At 52.5% G+C, this 17,895-nt stretch overlaps 1 protein-coding gene across 1 annotated transcript in view; it reads right to left on the bottom strand.

Moving 5' to 3' along the window:
- Positions 1-4,514: 4,514 nt before the first annotated feature.
- LOC131496842 (heparan sulfate glucosamine 3-O-sulfotransferase 3B1) overlaps positions 4,515-17,895 on the bottom strand; it is a 39,594-nt gene continuing 26,213 nt past the window's right edge. Inside the window, exon 2 of the mRNA XM_058702570.1 lies at positions 4,515-8,622. Coding sequence (XP_058558553.1) covers positions 8,004-8,622 — 619 coding nt within the window. The 3' untranslated portion in view covers positions 4,515-8,003. The remainder of the gene's footprint in view (positions 8,623-17,895) is intronic.

Raw genomic sequence — 17,895 nt, 5'->3', positions numbered from 1 at the left:
ACTTGAGATACTCATGGAGACGTCCAGATGCAGGCAGCAGGTCGGCAACCGGATGAAGGAGACTAGAGCTCGGAAGCGGCCGAACCGCTGTTCGTTTGCCTGCAAAACAGTCTTCTGCCGATGCCTCCAGACCCAGCCTCTCCCCTTCCCCCACACAATCCGGGCTCCGTCCCTGCCCCCACAACTGGCTGCATTTATTCACGTCTCTCTTTGCCCTCTGCCTGCCTCTCGCCCTCCATCCATCACCTGGCTGCCTCCTGCCAGACCTGTAGGGACGACCCCTCCCCCTCCCCTGCCCCGGATCAGGTTAGGATCTCCCCGCCCGACTTCCCATGGTGTTTCGCCCTTGCCATATTGCATTCTGCTGTATCTGCACACATCCTTCAAATCCTCCCTGCCTGGAATGTGAACTCCTTGAAGCAGGGAGCGTGTGGCGTTTAAGGTTGTGTCCCTAGCAGCAGTGGGCGCTCCTTAAATACGTATTGGATGAATGAGCCGATCTCTGACTCCAGCCCCTTCTTGCCCCGGTTCCTACGGAATATCACGCCTTCTCTTCTCAAGAAGCTCCGGAGACTTTCTGCTGCCTACTGATTTCAGCTCAGTCTTGGCGTCTTCTATCGTCTGTCTTTTGCTAAATGTGTTGAAAGAGAAAACAGGCGGAGCCTAGGGGAGTCCCTGCAGGGAAGCTTCTCCAAGCCTCTCAGGCACCTCTGCACCAAGGTCTCAAGTCCCTTTTCAGTTCCCACACAAACACTAGACCGTGGCACGGAGCCAAGATGCCGAGTTCTCAAATGGAGGACGCGGGCTCCGAGCCCACCGGAATGTTACTACTGCTGACTTTCTGCGAGACTGCCCCCTCACCCGGCATACACCTAGTGATGGTAAAAATGAGCGAGAATGGAAAAATGAAACTAGATACTGCTATTAAGAGATAGTTAGATCCGCCCATCACAGCTGAGAACACGAGGGCCAGACGGAGTCTCTAGCCTCAAGTCAGTGGGCTTTTGGGGATCAAGCGTAGAGTCCGTTGCTAAGGATGAGAAGAAATCATTGTCTATCACATAGGAAATGCTGGGGATGTATTGTTGAAGATTGAAGGCAGAAGGTGAGGTGGAAAGCGGCATTAAAAAATTTTTTTTTCATGTTTATTAATTTTTGAGAGACAGAGCGGGAGCAGGGGAAGGGCAGAGAGGGAGGGAGACACGGAATCCGAAGCAGGCTCCGGGCTCCCAGCTGTCCGCTCAGAGCCCGATGCGGGGCTCGAACCCACGAACCATGAGATCATGACCTGAGCCGAAGTCAGATGCTTAGCCGACTGGGCCACCCAGGCGCCCCGAAAGTGGCATGTTAAAGGAGTTTAACCCTCTTTGAAAAGATCCTCTGTGATATACGCATCTGTCATTCCACTCACAGGAATACGTTAGAGGTGACTATATGGGGGCCTCCCGAATAAAACGGGACCCAGCAGAATGAGGGTAATCCCGGCAGTAGTGACCACTATCTGAAACGCAGAGACAGCTACTGATCCAGACTTTCCAAAAGGAGACCCAGAGGTACAAGGGGGTGGACGGCTCCATAATTGCCTTGGTTGGTGAAAGGTCAATGTGCTTGATCAGAGAGATCCAAGGTCTCTCGTTTCAGAATGGAATAAGAAGCCTATGCCCCTAGTGGGGAGTCTCAAATTTTTGCATGAATCAGAATCAGCTGGAGAGCTTATTAAATCCTGCATTTCTGATTCAGTAGCTCTGAGGTGGGGCATGCCTAGCAGGTTCCCAGGGGATACTGACGGGGGTCCAGACACCACACTCTGAGAACCGTGGCTCTCAAGCTTGGCTACATGAGAGAACCGCTTGGGGGAGCTTTTTCGGTTACATTATCTTATTTTTAAACATTCTCCAGCTTTTCTGCGACCTAATTGACAAATAAGATTGTGTAAGCTTCGGGGCGCCTAGGTGGCTCAGGAGGGTGAGCGTCTGACTCTTGATTTCGACTCAGGTCATGATCTCGTGGTTGGTGGAAACGAGTCCCACCTCGGGCTCTGCGCCAACAGCACGGAGCCTGCTTGGGATTCTCGCTCCCTCTCTCTCTCTCTGTCCCTCCCCTTCTCGTTCCCTCTCTAAATAAATAAACTTCAAAGGATCTCCTCTCTTAGCAAAAGTAAAGTGTACGATACAGTATCATCAGTTATAATTCCCAGGCTGTACATTAGATCCCTAAACTCGTGAGTCTTACAGCTGGATGTTTGTTCCCTTTGATCAATATCTTCCCATTTCTCCCACACACACCCCGCCCCCCCCCCCAACCTCTGGTAACCACTGCTCTACCCTCTATGTCCCTGAGTGTTTCTCTTTTAGACTCCACGCATAAGTGAGATCGTGCAGTATTTGTCTTCCCTCGGTTTTAGTTCAGCAAACGTAATGCCTTCAAGGTCCATGCTTGGGGAACTTTTGAAACCTACCAGTGTCGGGGCCTCACCTCCTACAGATTCGAATGTCATTGGTCTGAGGTGTGTTAGGGCTTCCAGCATTTTTGTTTCCTGCCTGACCTGCCCAGCGTTCTCGACTGAGGTGGGGTGTTTTTTCCGCCGCCTTCCTGAAATGCTAGGCTGACGTCCAACTCTGTGCCTGCACACAAGGTGCTTTCTCAGCGCGAACCACACTTTCCAACAACGTGAGGGGCGCCTGGGTGGCTCCGTCGGTTAGGCATCAGACTTTGGCTCAGCTCGTGATCTCCTGGTCCGTGAGTTCGAGCCCCGCGTCGGGCTCTGCGCTGACAGCTTAGAGCCTGGAGCCTGCCTCGGATTCTGGGTCTCCCTCTCTCTCTGCCCCTCCCTGCTTGCACTCTCTCTCCCCCTCTAAAACAAATAAACATTAATTTATTATTTTTTTTTTAATGTGAGAAAACCCAGAGACGATTTAGGGGATGCTCGGGTTTCAGGGATTCACGAACTCAACACCAGACAGCACCAAGTCATACCCTCTTGAATTCTCCACCCTTCAGGGCAAGATGCAAAGTTGTCAACTTCTAGCCTTCACCAGGAGTCACCGTTGCCAGGAACAGCGGGCGAGCCCACGGCAAGCGAGGCTGGAGTTAGATCTAGCCAGAAATGACTAGCATTGATTTGTTTTCATCGTATTTATGTCTTTTTGAGTACTTCCTCTCCCTGGCAAGAGATAATGGCTTTTTCACCCAAGACTGTAACCCATTCCCTTTTGAAATGAGGCGAAGTAAGTTTCAGTTGTACAAAATGACGGGCGTCCCAGGAATGACCGGACCCCACAGTGCCCGGAGTTCACGACACCATACAGAATATTTAAACATTGGCCAAGAGGGTACACCTGATGTGAAATGTTCTGATCACACGCAAAAAATAAAGCTGGCCGGAAGGAAGGATCTTTTGGAGGGGATGGATAGATTTATGCCATTGATAGTGGTGATGGCCTCATGGGTGAATACTTACCACGAAACTCATTGGGTTGCCTATATTACATATGTTCCCTTTTTGTAGGCCCATCAGACCTCAACAGAGTGGTTTCCAAAAAACGAAGGCGGCAGAACTCTCGGGGTTGAGCCTTATCAAGCCTCGGGGTTATCAACTCTCGGGGTTGAGCCTTACTTGGTGTCACCTGCTCTAAAACCCAACCAGAGGGGCAGCAACCTAAATCTCAATTGAAAATTGAAAATAAAACTAAGTAAGATACAAGAATGAATCAAATGTTTAAAGTAGTAAATCATCAGGGTGGCCGGGTGGCTCAGTTGGTTAAGCATCCGACCCTCGGTTTCCGCTCAGGTCACAATCTCACGGTGTCGTGAGTTCGAGTCCCGTGTCGGGCTCTGTGCTGAGAGTGCGCCTACTTGGGATTCTCTCGCTCCCTCCCTCTCTCTCCCCCTCCCCTGCTCATGCCGTCTGTCTCTCTCAAAACACACTTGAAAAAAATTTTTTTAAATAAAAAAATAGTAAATAATCAGCGTCCAGAGGGTGTGTCCCGTCGAAAGAAACAGGAAGTCTCCTGCTACGGGCCAAAGATAGAGAACCGCAGTGAGGATACCCTGTGCACGTGGGAAGGGATGCTACCTCTATCCAGATCACCCAGCCACCAAAGCACTGCTTCACCGTACCTGCAGCGTGACACAGGTCCCCCCACATGGTGGCTTCCAGGTTGCCACCCTGGCTGGAGCCTGATGCACTCAGAAACAGCAGCACACAGCGGCCTTGGTGTGCGTGGAGGGCCAGTACGCTCCTCCGGGGGGGCGCTGGGGCCTCCCCGCTGATCTCGTAGCCTTGAGAGTCATTTACAAAGAACCTGCCTCACATATTTGTAGATTAGTTGGATTTTGAAGTCTGCCAATCAACCTACCCTCAGAATGCCTGTGTGTGTGTGTGTGTGTGTGTGCGCGCGCGCTCGCGCGCACACGCGCACCCACGACTGCGCGCATCTGATTGGTTATTCAACGAACCAGCACAGCCCCCGTCCCCCCCGCAACACGCCGTAAGACATAAAAGTACCCACAAGTTGGTAAAATATATTTTATTCGTCCATACAAAGAAATAGTATGAATTACCAGATTTTCATTTTCCTAGAAACCTCTTTTCTCTGTGTAAAATTAATCTGTGTTATACATAGGACAAAATACTTGATTTAGTTTTTTTTTGTTTTTTGTTTTTTGTTTTTTTTGTACATATTGGCTATGCTAACATCCAGGTTATAGAAGACACGCCGCCAGAATTTGCACAGTATTTCAGATTCCTGGGCTGAATGAACTCCGTCATAAATTAAGGTTACAAAAGCGAAAAAAAAAATCTAACCACACCTTTAAGTTTAAGGGACCATCCTTCTCGAGAATAACGAAAAAAAAATGACACGGACATCTGTGTCTGCGTTTGAGACCCACGCGTAAATATCTCTAGTTTATCGGAGCCTTCCGTTTTCCTTTCTTACGTAAATAAATATCCTGGCAGATCTGAAACTGTTTCTCCAAAAGTCTAAACTGTCACTCGAAATAACTTCCAAAGAGAATCCTATGAAAAAGATAATTTCTCTTCCTCCATCATCCAAATAAGTATTTCTTAGGCAGCCAATATACCTAAATACCTTTCCAGGTACGACCTACCAAGTTACCAGACTACGATACAAACACCTCCAAGCGAGCACGGATTTCTGGGACAGTAAAAAACCTCCCATTTTATTTTTCTTTATCTTTTTTGCTTTTAATAAGAAGACAAAACCGAGAGGGGCCAAGTACCCCACTGAACAGCAGAGCTTTAAACTGGAAGAAACCCAAAACGTGCTGAGACAAAAGGCCAAAACATGAAATGGGTGTTTGTCTTCTAACAGCTAAAAAAACTTGAGTCGGTGGCCTTGGAGATTGCTAGAACAGGAAGAAACTCAAGGCTGAATTTTATGTGTTTGTGTTGCTTAACTCCTACAGGAGGAAGGCATGGGGGTTCGGGCTCTACAATAACTATCACACGATGAGGTGTAACCTGGGGGCAGATGTCGCGTCTGGATCCGTCAGGAATTACGAGCCATCAGACCTCTATGAAGAGATGCGCAGAAGTTTGATTTATTTGTCTGCTCTAGAAAAACGTGCTCTAGTCCGTCATTGCTAATTAGCGCCATCTGTTTGGATTCCAGGCTTTGACCCAGAATAGAATCTTGACTGGCTTCAGGGCTCATGACTCAATAACCCTCCCCTCCTTCTATCTGAAAACTTCCTGTTTCTGTTTTAAGGCAGGGAATAAACAACTTCATCCAAATTGTCCAGCCCGGAGAGACGGCGGGGACCCGAAGGCGGACTGCTTTGTCCCGAGCCCTCCTCCGAACCTTTCTGAAACTCTGCATCACGAGCCCTGTCGGGGCTCGCATTTGGCCAGAGTGTGGCCAGGGCAGGGGTGAGGCGGAGGGCGTGGATACTGGCTTTTACTTGAAACGATACTCTGTTACTGAAAAGCAGCATCCGTGGTTTTATTTCTAGTGAGCTTTCAGACTGGAAAACCACACGACCGACCCATCAGCACCCTTCTGGACCAATCGGCACCCTTCTGCAGATGTCTTGATGCCTAAGCAGCAAGAAGGGAGAAAGACCCACGCCAGGGTTAGGGTGTTCCCCGAAATGCAGGTGCTAAGCTACCTGGGAGAGGCAGTAACAGAGCTTTGAAACGAACAGAACATCTGAGGATCGCACGGAGCCCCCCGGCCCATCGTCCTACACAGACCTCACCCGACCCACGATCGCTTTGCTGCTAAGGGCGAGCTGGGTGCACCCGGGCTGAAACTTGTGGGCAAACACAAACCAGACATCACCTAATGACCAGTGACCTCCTGACCGATTGCTAAAGAGGGACCATCTCTCTCCTTTCATACACGTTTTCGTACTCTGTCGGGCAAGTTATCCCGCAACGACACACGAAAGCCACTTCGTGACCATCACGCCCCGACCATCCTGACGAGACGCGTCACCTTCCCGCAGGTGCGCCGGCGAAAGCAGAACTCGAATCAAAACCCTCTGATGGCAGAAGCAGTTGTGGTTCGGAAAACAGGACACGGGGAGTATGTTCGTTACGCGACATTGCTATAGGGTTACCCAACTGCCACAGGCCAAGTCCTCAAAAATGATCTTCCACTGCTCGCTCGGCAGAGAGGTACCGGGGGAAGCATTCGGCCATCAGCAGCAACAACGCTGGAAACCTTCTGGCGGGACCTAGCTCAAACAAGGGGACATCTCCACAAATGGCAGGCGTGAGTGTCTCCAGGCAACACGGGGCCGGCTTTCCCAGCCTGTCTTTACAAGAGCCACTCTTCGTTCTTGCAGTCTGGCCGTCGGCTGCAGACTGTGTGGTCAATCTGGGACGAGCCAGGGATTCCGAGGAGGAGAGTTCCAGACATCAAGCGAGGGGGCCAGGGCTCACTTCTGCTGGCCGCCTTTCTGGCGGGGGGTTTGTCTTTTCTCCCCTCGGAGGTTGTCTACTCCCAGTCTACTGGGATGTGCCCAACTGGGGCTGGCTCTGCACCTAGCAGCACCTTGGCGGACTCTGATGGCGTGGGATGCACTTGACCCCTTTGGACCCGTGCGGTGTGTGCCAGGAGATTCTGTTAGCCTAGGGGATTTCTTTGGTGTGTCAAAGCAGAATTGTCTGGCCTGGAGAACGGGGCATGGCGTATGCGTGCAAATCAGAGGTCCTCTTTATTTCTAAAGCAGCATCCCAGCATATCACACACACACACACACACACACACACACACACACACGGGGCCTGGGAAGGAGGAACTATCGTCTGCATACGCTTCGAGCTGCTCAATGAACCAGGGACTGGGACAGAAGAGGACACAGGGCCATCTTTCAAAACCCCACGCCCAAGTAAACGTTTGGACCCTGGCATGAAGGACTCCCCAGAAAGGAGGCAGGCGTCCCCGCAAAGGCAGGGATGTCCCCCACGAGCTGAGCAGACTTGGGGGAAAAGCCTCAGCGCTGTGGTTTGGCGTCCACGTCCTTGGAAATGTCAACACAGGGGCGAGGAAGCTGCCACAGGAGACGTGACCCTCTGGGGGGAGGGGGGGGTGTCGCGTTCCTGCGAGGTGTGCAGGCAGGGACAGAAATGGGAGCCGCACTAGGAGACCCAAGACACAAGGAGACAGCGAGCGAATTCAGCCAGCGATCGGAGGCTGCGTACCCGTAACGACAAAAATCTCAAGTTGTGCTTTTCTTCTTTTTAAATAGAATGGGGGAGGGGGGGAGGGGGGGGGGACACACGGAAGCACCATCAACTGTGAGGAAAAGAACCGATGAGACGCTTTGGAATGTGAACGGATTGCGAAGCTAAACCCTCTGAAGAGTGTGGCTAGGCAGCTTAGTGAATTAATTGCTTATGAATTAAAAATAAATTATTATAAAATAGATTTCTGTACATTTTACATACATATAATCTCTCTCAACATAGAAGCCAAGTGGGAAAGTCACATCGCGCCGGGGCGGTTGGGGGGGGCGGGGGGGGGGGGGTCCCGTCAGTCCCAGCCGAAGTCCTGGCCGGTCATCTGGTAGAACTTCAAGTTGAACGGCCGGTAGAACTCGCGCAGCAGGCGCACCACCTCGAGGTCGATCTCCGGGTGGGTCCTGCCCTTGGTCTTGCCCAGGCAGTGGGGCTTGCTGCTGCCCTCGGCCTTCTTGAGGCAGGGGAAGCCCTTGGTCTTGTTGAAGTAGAAGTGCTTGTCGGTGATGATCCTCTTGAGGCCCAGGAAGTCCTGCACGCGGCCCAGCTCGCCGGCCGGGTCGCTGATGAGCCGCTCCCCGCTCACGAAGAGCATCTGGCCGATGGGGAAGTGGCGCAGCCAGTGCTCCAGGTGCTTGGCGTAGATGCCGATCTGGATGGCGCTCCACGACGTGTCGATGAGGCCCGTCGTGCGGTTCTTGAACGTCAGGCTCTCGAAGGTGGGGATGTCGGGCCGCTTGGACAGCGTCTGCGTGTAGTCCGAGATGGCCCGGGTCACCGGGTCGCGCACCACCACGATGAGCTTGGTGTCCTTGGACATGGCCGAGATGCGCGCGGGCGCCTCGCGGGTCACGAAGTAGCTGGGCGTCTTCTCCATGGTGATCTGCCCGTCCAGGGTCTTCGGCATCAGGTCCCTGGGGAAAAGCAAGCAGAGCAAAGTCGGCTCAGGAGGGGACGCCTCTTTGGCCGCGCGTCTCCGAGACGACACTTTCGATCCCGGCTTCCCCTCTGTTACCGGGAACGGCTGCGGAACCGCGAGAGAGTGCCAACGGCGGGTCGTCCCCGGAAGGCACCTTAACATCCCCACGGGGGGCCAGATGCTATCTCCGTGAAGTATGACAGCACCTTCCTCCGAGACAAAAAGAGGAAGGAAGAGAGGGGAGTTTCTCCCGATCCTGTCGTGGGCACCACCCCTGACTCACGGTGCAGGCTACCCAGCTTTCCCGACCGCCCCAAACATCAGGGGTCACAACACAAAGGCCCCTGGCCTCTGGGTATGTACCCTTCCTGACCACAGCACCTGGAGCCCCCAGAGACGGTGCCATCCAGGAGTCCCCACCAGCCTGTCTTCGTGTGCTCACCAAGCCTGGGCACGGGTGCGGCGGGAACCAGGAGGAAGAGGTCCCCCTGGCCCATCCAGGCCATACCTGCTCCAACGCGGCGACCATGGACAAAAACGCCTTCACGGCAAAAAGCACGCGGCAACCTAAAACCCAGGTGAGATCGGATGGAAGTATATAAACGGACGCAAACTTGCCAAGAGGAAATTCCCAAGACCCAGCTCTAGAAGCTTCCAAAAAATACTTTAGATTCCATTAAAAAAAAAAGGGGGGGGGCTCATAAGATCTCTATCACAGCCTTAATTTAAATAAAAGTATGCCGACAAAACTGTTAACAACCTATAAGAGATGCAGGCCGTGATATTGGCACCAAAAAGCTGCTTTGGGGGCACCGGCGGGGGAGGGGGGCTCCGTGGGCTGAACATCCGGCTTTGGCTCAGGTCACGATCTCACGGTTCGTGGGTTCGAGCCCCGCGTCGGGCTCTGTGCTGATGTCTCGGAGCCTGGAGCCTGTTTCGGATTCTTCTTTCCCCCTCTCTCTTTGCAACTCTCCCCCTCACGCTGTCTCTCTCTCTCTCTCTCTCTCTCTCTCTCAAAAATAAACATTAAAAAAGAAAAAAAGCTGTTTTGTGGTGGCAGTTAGCTTTGCAAATAACAGTAACCGACAGTTTTGGTCCCGGATGCACAATCTTCCATTAGCTATGGGATAGAGATTTCTATGTGGGCCCGGGAATGGTAAAGAAGGCAATTCCCACACCATTTCTGACCAAATATTTACCTCCCAGTAGGACATCCTAAACCTCCAGCTCAAGCCACCCCTCATCTACTGAGAGCACAGTAATAAGCACTAATAAGCACATTTATGGAAACGACACAAAGTTCTACCGCACGAGCCAGAAAGGGCCACAGGCTGGGAGAGCTCCTTCTTCAAAAACAAGTTCGGGGGAAGGAGGTCGTCCCCAAGGAAGGCCGCTTCACAGCCCTGGAGCCATCCCTGGCTTGCGCTAAGGCTGGATTGACCCACTTTGCCCATCAACCACTTAGGAGAACGTGGCAGTGTCATGGGGCTAATGGGATGGAGGAGAAAAGAGTCCTGGCTCTCAGTCTGTTCTGCATTTCACTCAAAAGCAGGTGGAGTCTAGGGGCGCCTGGGTGGCTCGGTCGGTTGAGCGACCAACTTTGGCTCAGGTCACAATCTCGTGGTTGGGGAGTTCGAGCCCCGCATCGAGCTCCTTGCCGTCAGTAGAGAACCTGGAGCCTGCTTCGGATCCTCGTCCCCCTCTCTCTCTGCACCTGGTATTAAGTCACTGGCAACTGGACATCTGGACATTCTTTAAGAGTTTAGCATCCAGAGTAAAAGTGCCACCATCACGACGGAAAGAAAGCCAACCACCACAGCTCTTCGTATTTTTGAGAGGGGGAGCCTCGAGGGACGGGGCGGGGGAGGGACAGAGGATCTGAAACAGGCTTTGTGCTGTCAGCATAGAGCCCGATGTGGGGCTTGAACCCATGAACCGTGAGATCACGACCTGAGCTGAAGTCAGCCGCTTAACCGACTGAGCCACCCAGGCACCTCCTCCCACCCCACCGCAAGGGTCTGGCAGCAACCGAAATGGCTCACTGGGCCACGGGAGTAAGACACCACAGAACAGAGCTAGAAACCGGGAGAGCCTCACTATCCCCAAGTCCAAAGGCAAAACCTCCTTGGCCACAAAGAAAGATTCCTTGAACGGCGGACAGATTTCCTGAGCTTGACCGCCTGTGGGTCACCCAAGCCATTCTGGCTGCCACCAGCTCCAAGGGATCCCTCTCTCCCCAGAATGGTCTGCAGTCTGCACACATGTGGCAAAGAGCACACAAGGGGCCCCCAGGACTTTCTTTGATCCTGCAAATGACAGCCAGCGGACTCGTGCTGTGACAGACTGTTCAGCCCCTGCCCACTGGAGCCTGTGGGCTGCTTCCCCCTTGCTTCGTGGCTGATGGCAGAGATACACAAGTGGGTTCTCCCTCATCTCCGCACATGCCTCCTGAGTCCCTTCCACAGGCTCCCGGGGGGGGGGGGGGGGGCGGTCCTCCATGGCGGGCCCTGTGCTCAAGACAGAGCCACCAGCTCCCAGACAGCCCCGTGGGTTCACTGGGTGGGGAACACGGCTTGAGGACTGTGTGGGAAAATCCCTGGCACCAAACCTTCCGGCAGCTTCCAGGCAAGTCCCCTTCCCCCCCCCCCCACCCCCATCCCCAGGTCCTGGAACGAAGCCTTTTCCATTCTCTTCCTGGGGCTCCCTCCTTCCCCCCTCCCTTCCCCGGCCGGGCTTCCTGTCCAGGTACCCAAAACCTCTCTGGGCACAAGTGGTACCAAGAAGAAACGAGGAGACCACGACATGGCCAAGGGCAAGCCCCTCCCCCGCGCGTGGGCCCTGCGTGCCCCTCCCAGTGGCCCCAGCAGGACAAGCCGGCCTCAGGCCAGGGGGGAGGTTTGCAGCTTAATTGAGCAGCTCGTTATGCAAGCCAGCTTCTCAAACTGATCATCACAGCTAATAATTATATAGTGCTTGTGAGCCTGCGGAGAAACTCTCCCGCGCATTATCTGATTTAATCCTCACGACGCGCCTCTGGGGGGGGGGGGGGGTCCTGCGATCCCCAGTTCACCAATGAAGAAACACGCCGAAGGAGAGAGGGTGGCTCCCTTGGACACAGGTCACCGACCTACAGGTGGGCGGTGGGGGCCCAGTCACCCCTCCAAGGCTCCTTCCCCTTCCCAACCTCCTGTTTCTTCTTAATCTGATGAGGAGCACACAGGGCCACACACAGGTCCCTTCTCTTTAAATAGATACCTGCCTCCCCTCCCCCCCCCCCATTAGGATCTTAATAATAGGTATTTCAGTGCTAGAATCAGATGGCTGTGATCGTAACTGTTCAAATAGGAGTCAGATTTCAAAATAATAGACGTTTTAGGCCCACAATCCCCGGCGGTCAGCTGAGCCTGGAAATATTAGCGATTGTGGGAACAGATCTCCCCAGCCCCCTCTTCCACACGCGGCACGTGTCACCATCGGGCACTTGTGAAGCCCACAGGGCTGGACGGTGTCTTTGCTGCAAGTCCAAGGAAGACACGCTCACACGCACAAGAAATGCCCTTAGCACAAGCCTAAGGGATCCTGACCAGGCAGATCCCCCAGGTCAGAGAGCAGAAAGGACCCCACTTCTTCAACGAACCCTCAGATGCCAAGGCAGCCGTGTCACTGCCATCAAAACCCAGCAATGACCAGCACAGTGATCTTCTGGGAATATCAGTGACCCCCCCCCCAAGAGCTGGGCCACAGAGCAGGATACCGGAGGCCCCAGGCGGACTGTCTCTAATATGTTCCTCTAAAAGCAGACAATTAAAAACAAACCTTCAGGCCCAAAGGCGTAGGAAACTTGAATGAACCAGAGTTCTAAAAAGCCTGACAACAGTGATGTTCTCCAGCAGCCAATGTGGCCCTAATTTTCCTGCCCTGCGTCTCTTTCTCTCTCCTCGGGTGACGCCCCTGCTCCCGTGGTCCAGCAACTGAACTTACTGTTTGAACTGGCAAATTACACAACAATAAAAAGGACGATTATTCAAATGGGTGTAACCTTCTCCGCACAGCCACGCAGATGCTGGAGACATTTATGCAAAGCAGAGGGAAGCAAATGCCCTCCAGGGCGGGGAGACAAAGCTGTGAGCCACAGTCGGTCGGGAGGGCCAGTCTCCCACTCAGACCTAAGAGACGGGGGAAGAGACCAGGGAACATTCGGCCTGCCCCTTTCTCCTCCCCCTTCCGGGATGACGAGGGCCTCGCTCGGTTGCAGAAATACCCCCACGTTGTCCAAACGCCAACGAAGATTTTTTTTCTTTTTCAACATTTCTTCCAGGGGTTAAGCGGCCGACTTGGGCTCAGGTCAAAGCCTGGACGCTGCTTCAGATTCTGTCTCTCTCTCTCAAAAATAAATAAACATTAAAAAAACTAAAAATAAAAATGTCTTTTAAACTTACGTATAGTAACTCATCACCCTTGGTGTCCAGCTCTATGCATCAGAAAATGCTCAATCGGGACTTAGGTATTTTGACCTCACGGGTATAACCGTTGACTTAAAAGACAAAAAAACCCAACTCGTCTCCAGGAAGGCCTCTCTTCTGGTTCTAGTTCCGCTCCTAACTGGCATGACCCCCTGGCCGCATCCCTGACATGTTGGGCCTCAGCTCCCGATCTGTGAAGTTAGTAAGACCAGGAGGCTGCCAGGCTCGGGATATTCCGACAAAGGGTGACCCTCCTGGAGCACAAGCCAAGAACCTGTTCTGCTACATTTACTTTAGCTTTTCCTTCAAGAAGCCGGAGCCCAGCTTCTGAGAATTCGGAACACAAAAGCAAGAACAGAACAATCTTCACGAAACAGAAGAATCGAGGTATCTAGAAAGGTTATGCCCCCCACGCCTAAAATAAAATAAAATAAAAAATAAAATAAAATAAAATAAAATAAAATAAAATAAAATAAACCAAACCACCTCCTTCCTCATACCTGCACAGTCCCAAATCTGTCTAGGACCTAAGGATGTCCCCTTCAAAAGGCAAGTCGGGGTTCCTGGGTGGCACAATCGGTTAAGCGTCCGACTTCGGCTCAGGTCACGATCTCACGGTCCGGTCCGTGAGTTCGAGCCCCGCATGGGGCTCTGTGCTGACAGCTCAGAGCCTGGAGCCTGTTTCGGATTCTGTGTCTCCCCCTCTCTCTGCCCCTCCCCCCAGCTCACGCCCGGTCTCTCTCTGTCAAAAATAAATAAAGTAAACATTAAAAAAAAAAAGGTGAGGCAAGTAGAATGCCACCTGATAAACCCACACATACCAGCAGCTCCGCGCAAAGACAGGGGGATCTGCAGAGATTAGGGGGAGAGGCGACACGAACAGACGGTGAGGGGCACAGGGGATTTTTAGGACAGGGGAAACTGTCTGCCCAAGCCCATGGGATGTACCCACCGAGAATGAACCCTACCGAAAACTGGAACTTGGGAGACTATGACGTGTGCAGGCAGGTTCATCAGTTGTAACAAATGTCCCTCTCGGGTGGACGATGTGGACGGTGGGGGATGGTCCCGTGTGTGTGGGGGGGGGGTAGTGTCTAAGGGAAATCTCGGCACCTTCCCATCAATTTTGCCACGAACCCGAAACTGGTCTCAAAAAATGAAATTTACTTGAAGCCGCAACACGAACCCCAAAGGACCCTGAGGATCTCATCGGGCTTCAGTTTCTTTTCTGTGAGCTGTGGTTTCCTCCTTGGGGAATTCATGGGGTCTCACGCCCTCCCACCCCTAAGCCTAGGCCACCACCCTATGGGGACTTCTCGCCTTCTCCACACAGTCCAGTCTGTCTACACTCACTCTCCCTCTGAGCTGAGGGCTCTTCCTGGGACGCAGGGAGCCCAGCTGCGTGGCCCGGTCCACTCTGGCCCCTCCACCACCACCCCCTTGCCCCAACCACCCAGGATAAAAAGAAAAACCGAGATTCTTAAGACATACGAGACAAGGTCTGAGAAACATGTCAAGCTTTCTGCCTTGAAAATATATGCAACCCCCCCCCCCCCCCCACACACACACAAAGTCTTTATTTTATGGAAGGACACCTGGATCACTAGGAATGGGACTGCTCTGTCTCCTCATCTTGCAGAGTTGGGGCTGTCCAAGCCCCTCTACTCCCCAGGGGAGGGAGGGAAGGAGCCAGAGCCGGCTGGGGGCTTTACTTCAGGCTCAGTGCTAGCTAAATGCCTCAGTATCCCCACTGCGGAGAGGCCAACTTGACAGGACAGGAGGGGGGGGGGCGGCAAGCTCAAAGCTGGAAGACAAGTCGCTGGCAGGTTGTGGGGAGGGGGGTGTCTCCCCCAGGTTTCTTGGGCACTTGGTACCTTAGGCCACATTAAAGCATTTCCAGAGGGAAGGGAAAGAGGAGGTCCCTGGGTCATTATGGTCCTGGTCGCTGGACTTTGGTAACAAGTGTGGGCTAATCTCGTACCTTCTCTGGGGGCCTCTCTTACCAACCCTAATTATCCGGCACCCCCTAAAAAAACTACCCCCGCCCCCCGTGTCTTTCCATCTCGTCACCTTGTAAGTTATAGTGCACCTCCAGGGTCAAACACACAGAAGCTGCAGCCTATCGGCCTCCCCTTTCCTCTCCTACAGAAAGCCCAGGAACCCGTGGACAGGGAAGAAACTTCTAGAAACCCTGACTGTGGACAACGCTGGAGAGGCCTTAACTCCCAACAGAGGGTCTTAACGCTGGGTAAGTTTCTTCTTTAAAGCTGCTTTCTAACCGCCCCCCCCCCCCACAAACCCCGAGGGAGGCCGGAGGAAGGGTGGGCGGGAGATGCGTATCAGCTCTGGCCCCTCCTTATCTGGAACCTTCTTCCTTTCCTAGGGAGCCTCAAAGCCCACCCGTTCAAAGAGCCACATCTCCATAAATAATTATCTCCATTTGGGGGAGATGTTTGCATATCAAAGAACTCCTTTGGGAGGGTTTTAAAAATAATTTAAAATGAAACTGTAAATAGTCTGCTGTTCTCGGGGTCTCCCGGGTCCCCAAGCTGGATTGCTAGGGCTGCCGGAAGTGATGTCATGACTCATTACAAAGTTTACTGGGGCCTTTTCCCCCTTCCTTTTATTTTTATAATTTTTTTTTTAAGGTAATGGGTAGAAAAGAAGAAAAGTAACAAAAGGCTGGACTCCCCCAGGCCTCCTCCTCCTGCAACCCTCCCCTCTCCTTTCTCCACCCCCAGCCCCCAACCCCCACTGCAAGGATTTGGCCTCCATTGTCCTAGAATTTCAATACTGCTCAGAAAATGAAAAGCCCCTGAATGCCATAAGGGGGTGGGGCGCAAAAGAGCATCTCGCTCCTTTGGGTCAACTCAAGATGCCTTTCTTTTTGGCAGAATCCTCTGTTATAGACGCTGCTTCACAAAGGCCTGAGTTCCTGTTCCTGGAAGGGGTGGGGGGGGGGGGGTAAGTGGTGGGGGGGAGGGAGAGAGGGTTTCAATTAGAAGCTAATAGGCTTTTGTGATGAGCTCTCTGGGGCACTGCTCCTGCGTTCATTGGACCTGACTGTGTGCCGGGACCAATCCTGTGCAACCAGAGTAATGTGTCCCATTTCCCGGAAACAAACACACACACACACACACACACACACACACACACACACGCACTTAATTTTTTTTTTTTTTTTTTTTTTTTATCATTAGAAAGAAAAGGAGTTTTCAGGGAAGCGGACTTTTTAACAAAGTTAATCCAGCCCTGCTGGTGGGGCGGAGAGGGACAGGGCAGAGGACCAAGCTTGGAGGAGGGGAGGGGGGCACCTGACCCCAAGTGAGCAAAGCCCGAGGTGACGCGGTCCTGCTCCTGCTTTGCAAGGCTTCCTGGGCCGAGACGGGGCCAGGGGCCAGGCGGTGGTCTCTGATCAGCGCTGGCTTGGGGGTCTGGCACAGGCTCCTGGGGCAGGGAAGCCTCAGCACTGTGGAGGGAGGGGGAAGGGGGGTTGGGGGGGAGCTTGCCTGGCAGCACAGGGCCCGCCTCGTGTGTGTCACAGGCTCCTGTAAATCGCTCCCTGCCTCATCCCGAGACAACCTGCCTTCCCTGTGCCCTTGGTAACTCGGTGCAAATGTTTGTAAACAGGCCCCCGCCCAAGAGCTGCAGAAAACACTCAGCACTAGCTGTGGACACAGAGGAAGGGCAAGCACTACCCCTTACCGGGGAAGCTGGGGGAGGGAACACACAAGGCAGGGGGGCAGGGGGAGGGGGCTTTCTAATACTGTTAAAAAAAAAAAAAAAAAAAAGCAGAGGCTACAGAGCTCACGAGGCTGTGCGTTCTGGCTCCTGCTTTGGACAGGAAGGCACTCAAAGCTTTGGGCTCCGTTTCCCTCTATATGCAAGTTAATGGGTTGGTCTAAAAGGATGTTCTTGGGCTCTCAGAATCTGAAAAATGACGCTGATCATCTCCATCTCTCCCCACCGCACCCCTCCTCCATCTCCTGTTCAGCCAGCAGTGGTCTGACCCAAGCTGGCAGGGGTGAAGTCAAACCCGGATGGAGAGATCTGTTTCTTTGACATGCATTAACTACATCTCAGGGGCACCGGTATAGGCCAACACCTTGGGGTGGAATTCAGACAGAGGCCAATGTTCAATGGGCCCTGAATCTATGCACCCGCTTATTAAATAGCCTGGTGCCTGGTGGGGTGGAAAGAAAAGCAGGGTTCAGGGTCAGGCTGTGTGGCCTCCGGCAAAGTGCCTAACATCTCGGAGTTGCCTTTCCTCATCTGTAAAAGGGAAAGATCTGTCCTGCCTAGTTTACAAGAAAATAATAATAATAATAATAATAATAATAAAATTGGATGTCATTTGCAAGTGAATAAAAGCTCTTAAAGCAGCAAGACCCTACCCAAAGGTAAGGTGGAATGAACCCCACTCGTATCTCTTTATTATCTCCTCTGGCATGTGGCTGTATCCTAGGGGTATTTCTGCGGAAATACTGCTAAGGAAAAAGAAAACACTAAACTGGTTCTCAAATTCAAAGGCTCATGAAAAACCAAGCATCTGAAGAAGTCTCAGCTTCCCTTAATTCTCCACTTGTGCTATGAAAGAGCTCATGATTGGACCTTCTTTCCTAGTCCCCTGGTAGGACATCAGAGACAAAGGAATATTGAGTGCCCATTCTTGGGTTGACTTCAATGAATGAGTGTGGTGATCCAAGCCACAGAAGAATGGCAAATGAGGCAGCCTTTAATAGAATAGAAACACAACCTACTTGGGAAGATTCTTTCCTTTTTTTTTTTTTTTAAGCATGGCAGAG

Source organism: Neofelis nebulosa, chromosome 16 (genome assembly GCF_028018385.1).
Source record: "Neofelis nebulosa isolate mNeoNeb1 chromosome 16, mNeoNeb1.pri, whole genome shotgun sequence".
Classification (NCBI taxonomy): Eukaryota; Metazoa; Chordata; class Mammalia; order Carnivora; family Felidae; genus Neofelis; species Neofelis nebulosa.
The sequence above is the reverse complement of the archived record's forward strand: the minus strand, read 5'-3'. Positions and strand labels throughout refer to the sequence as shown.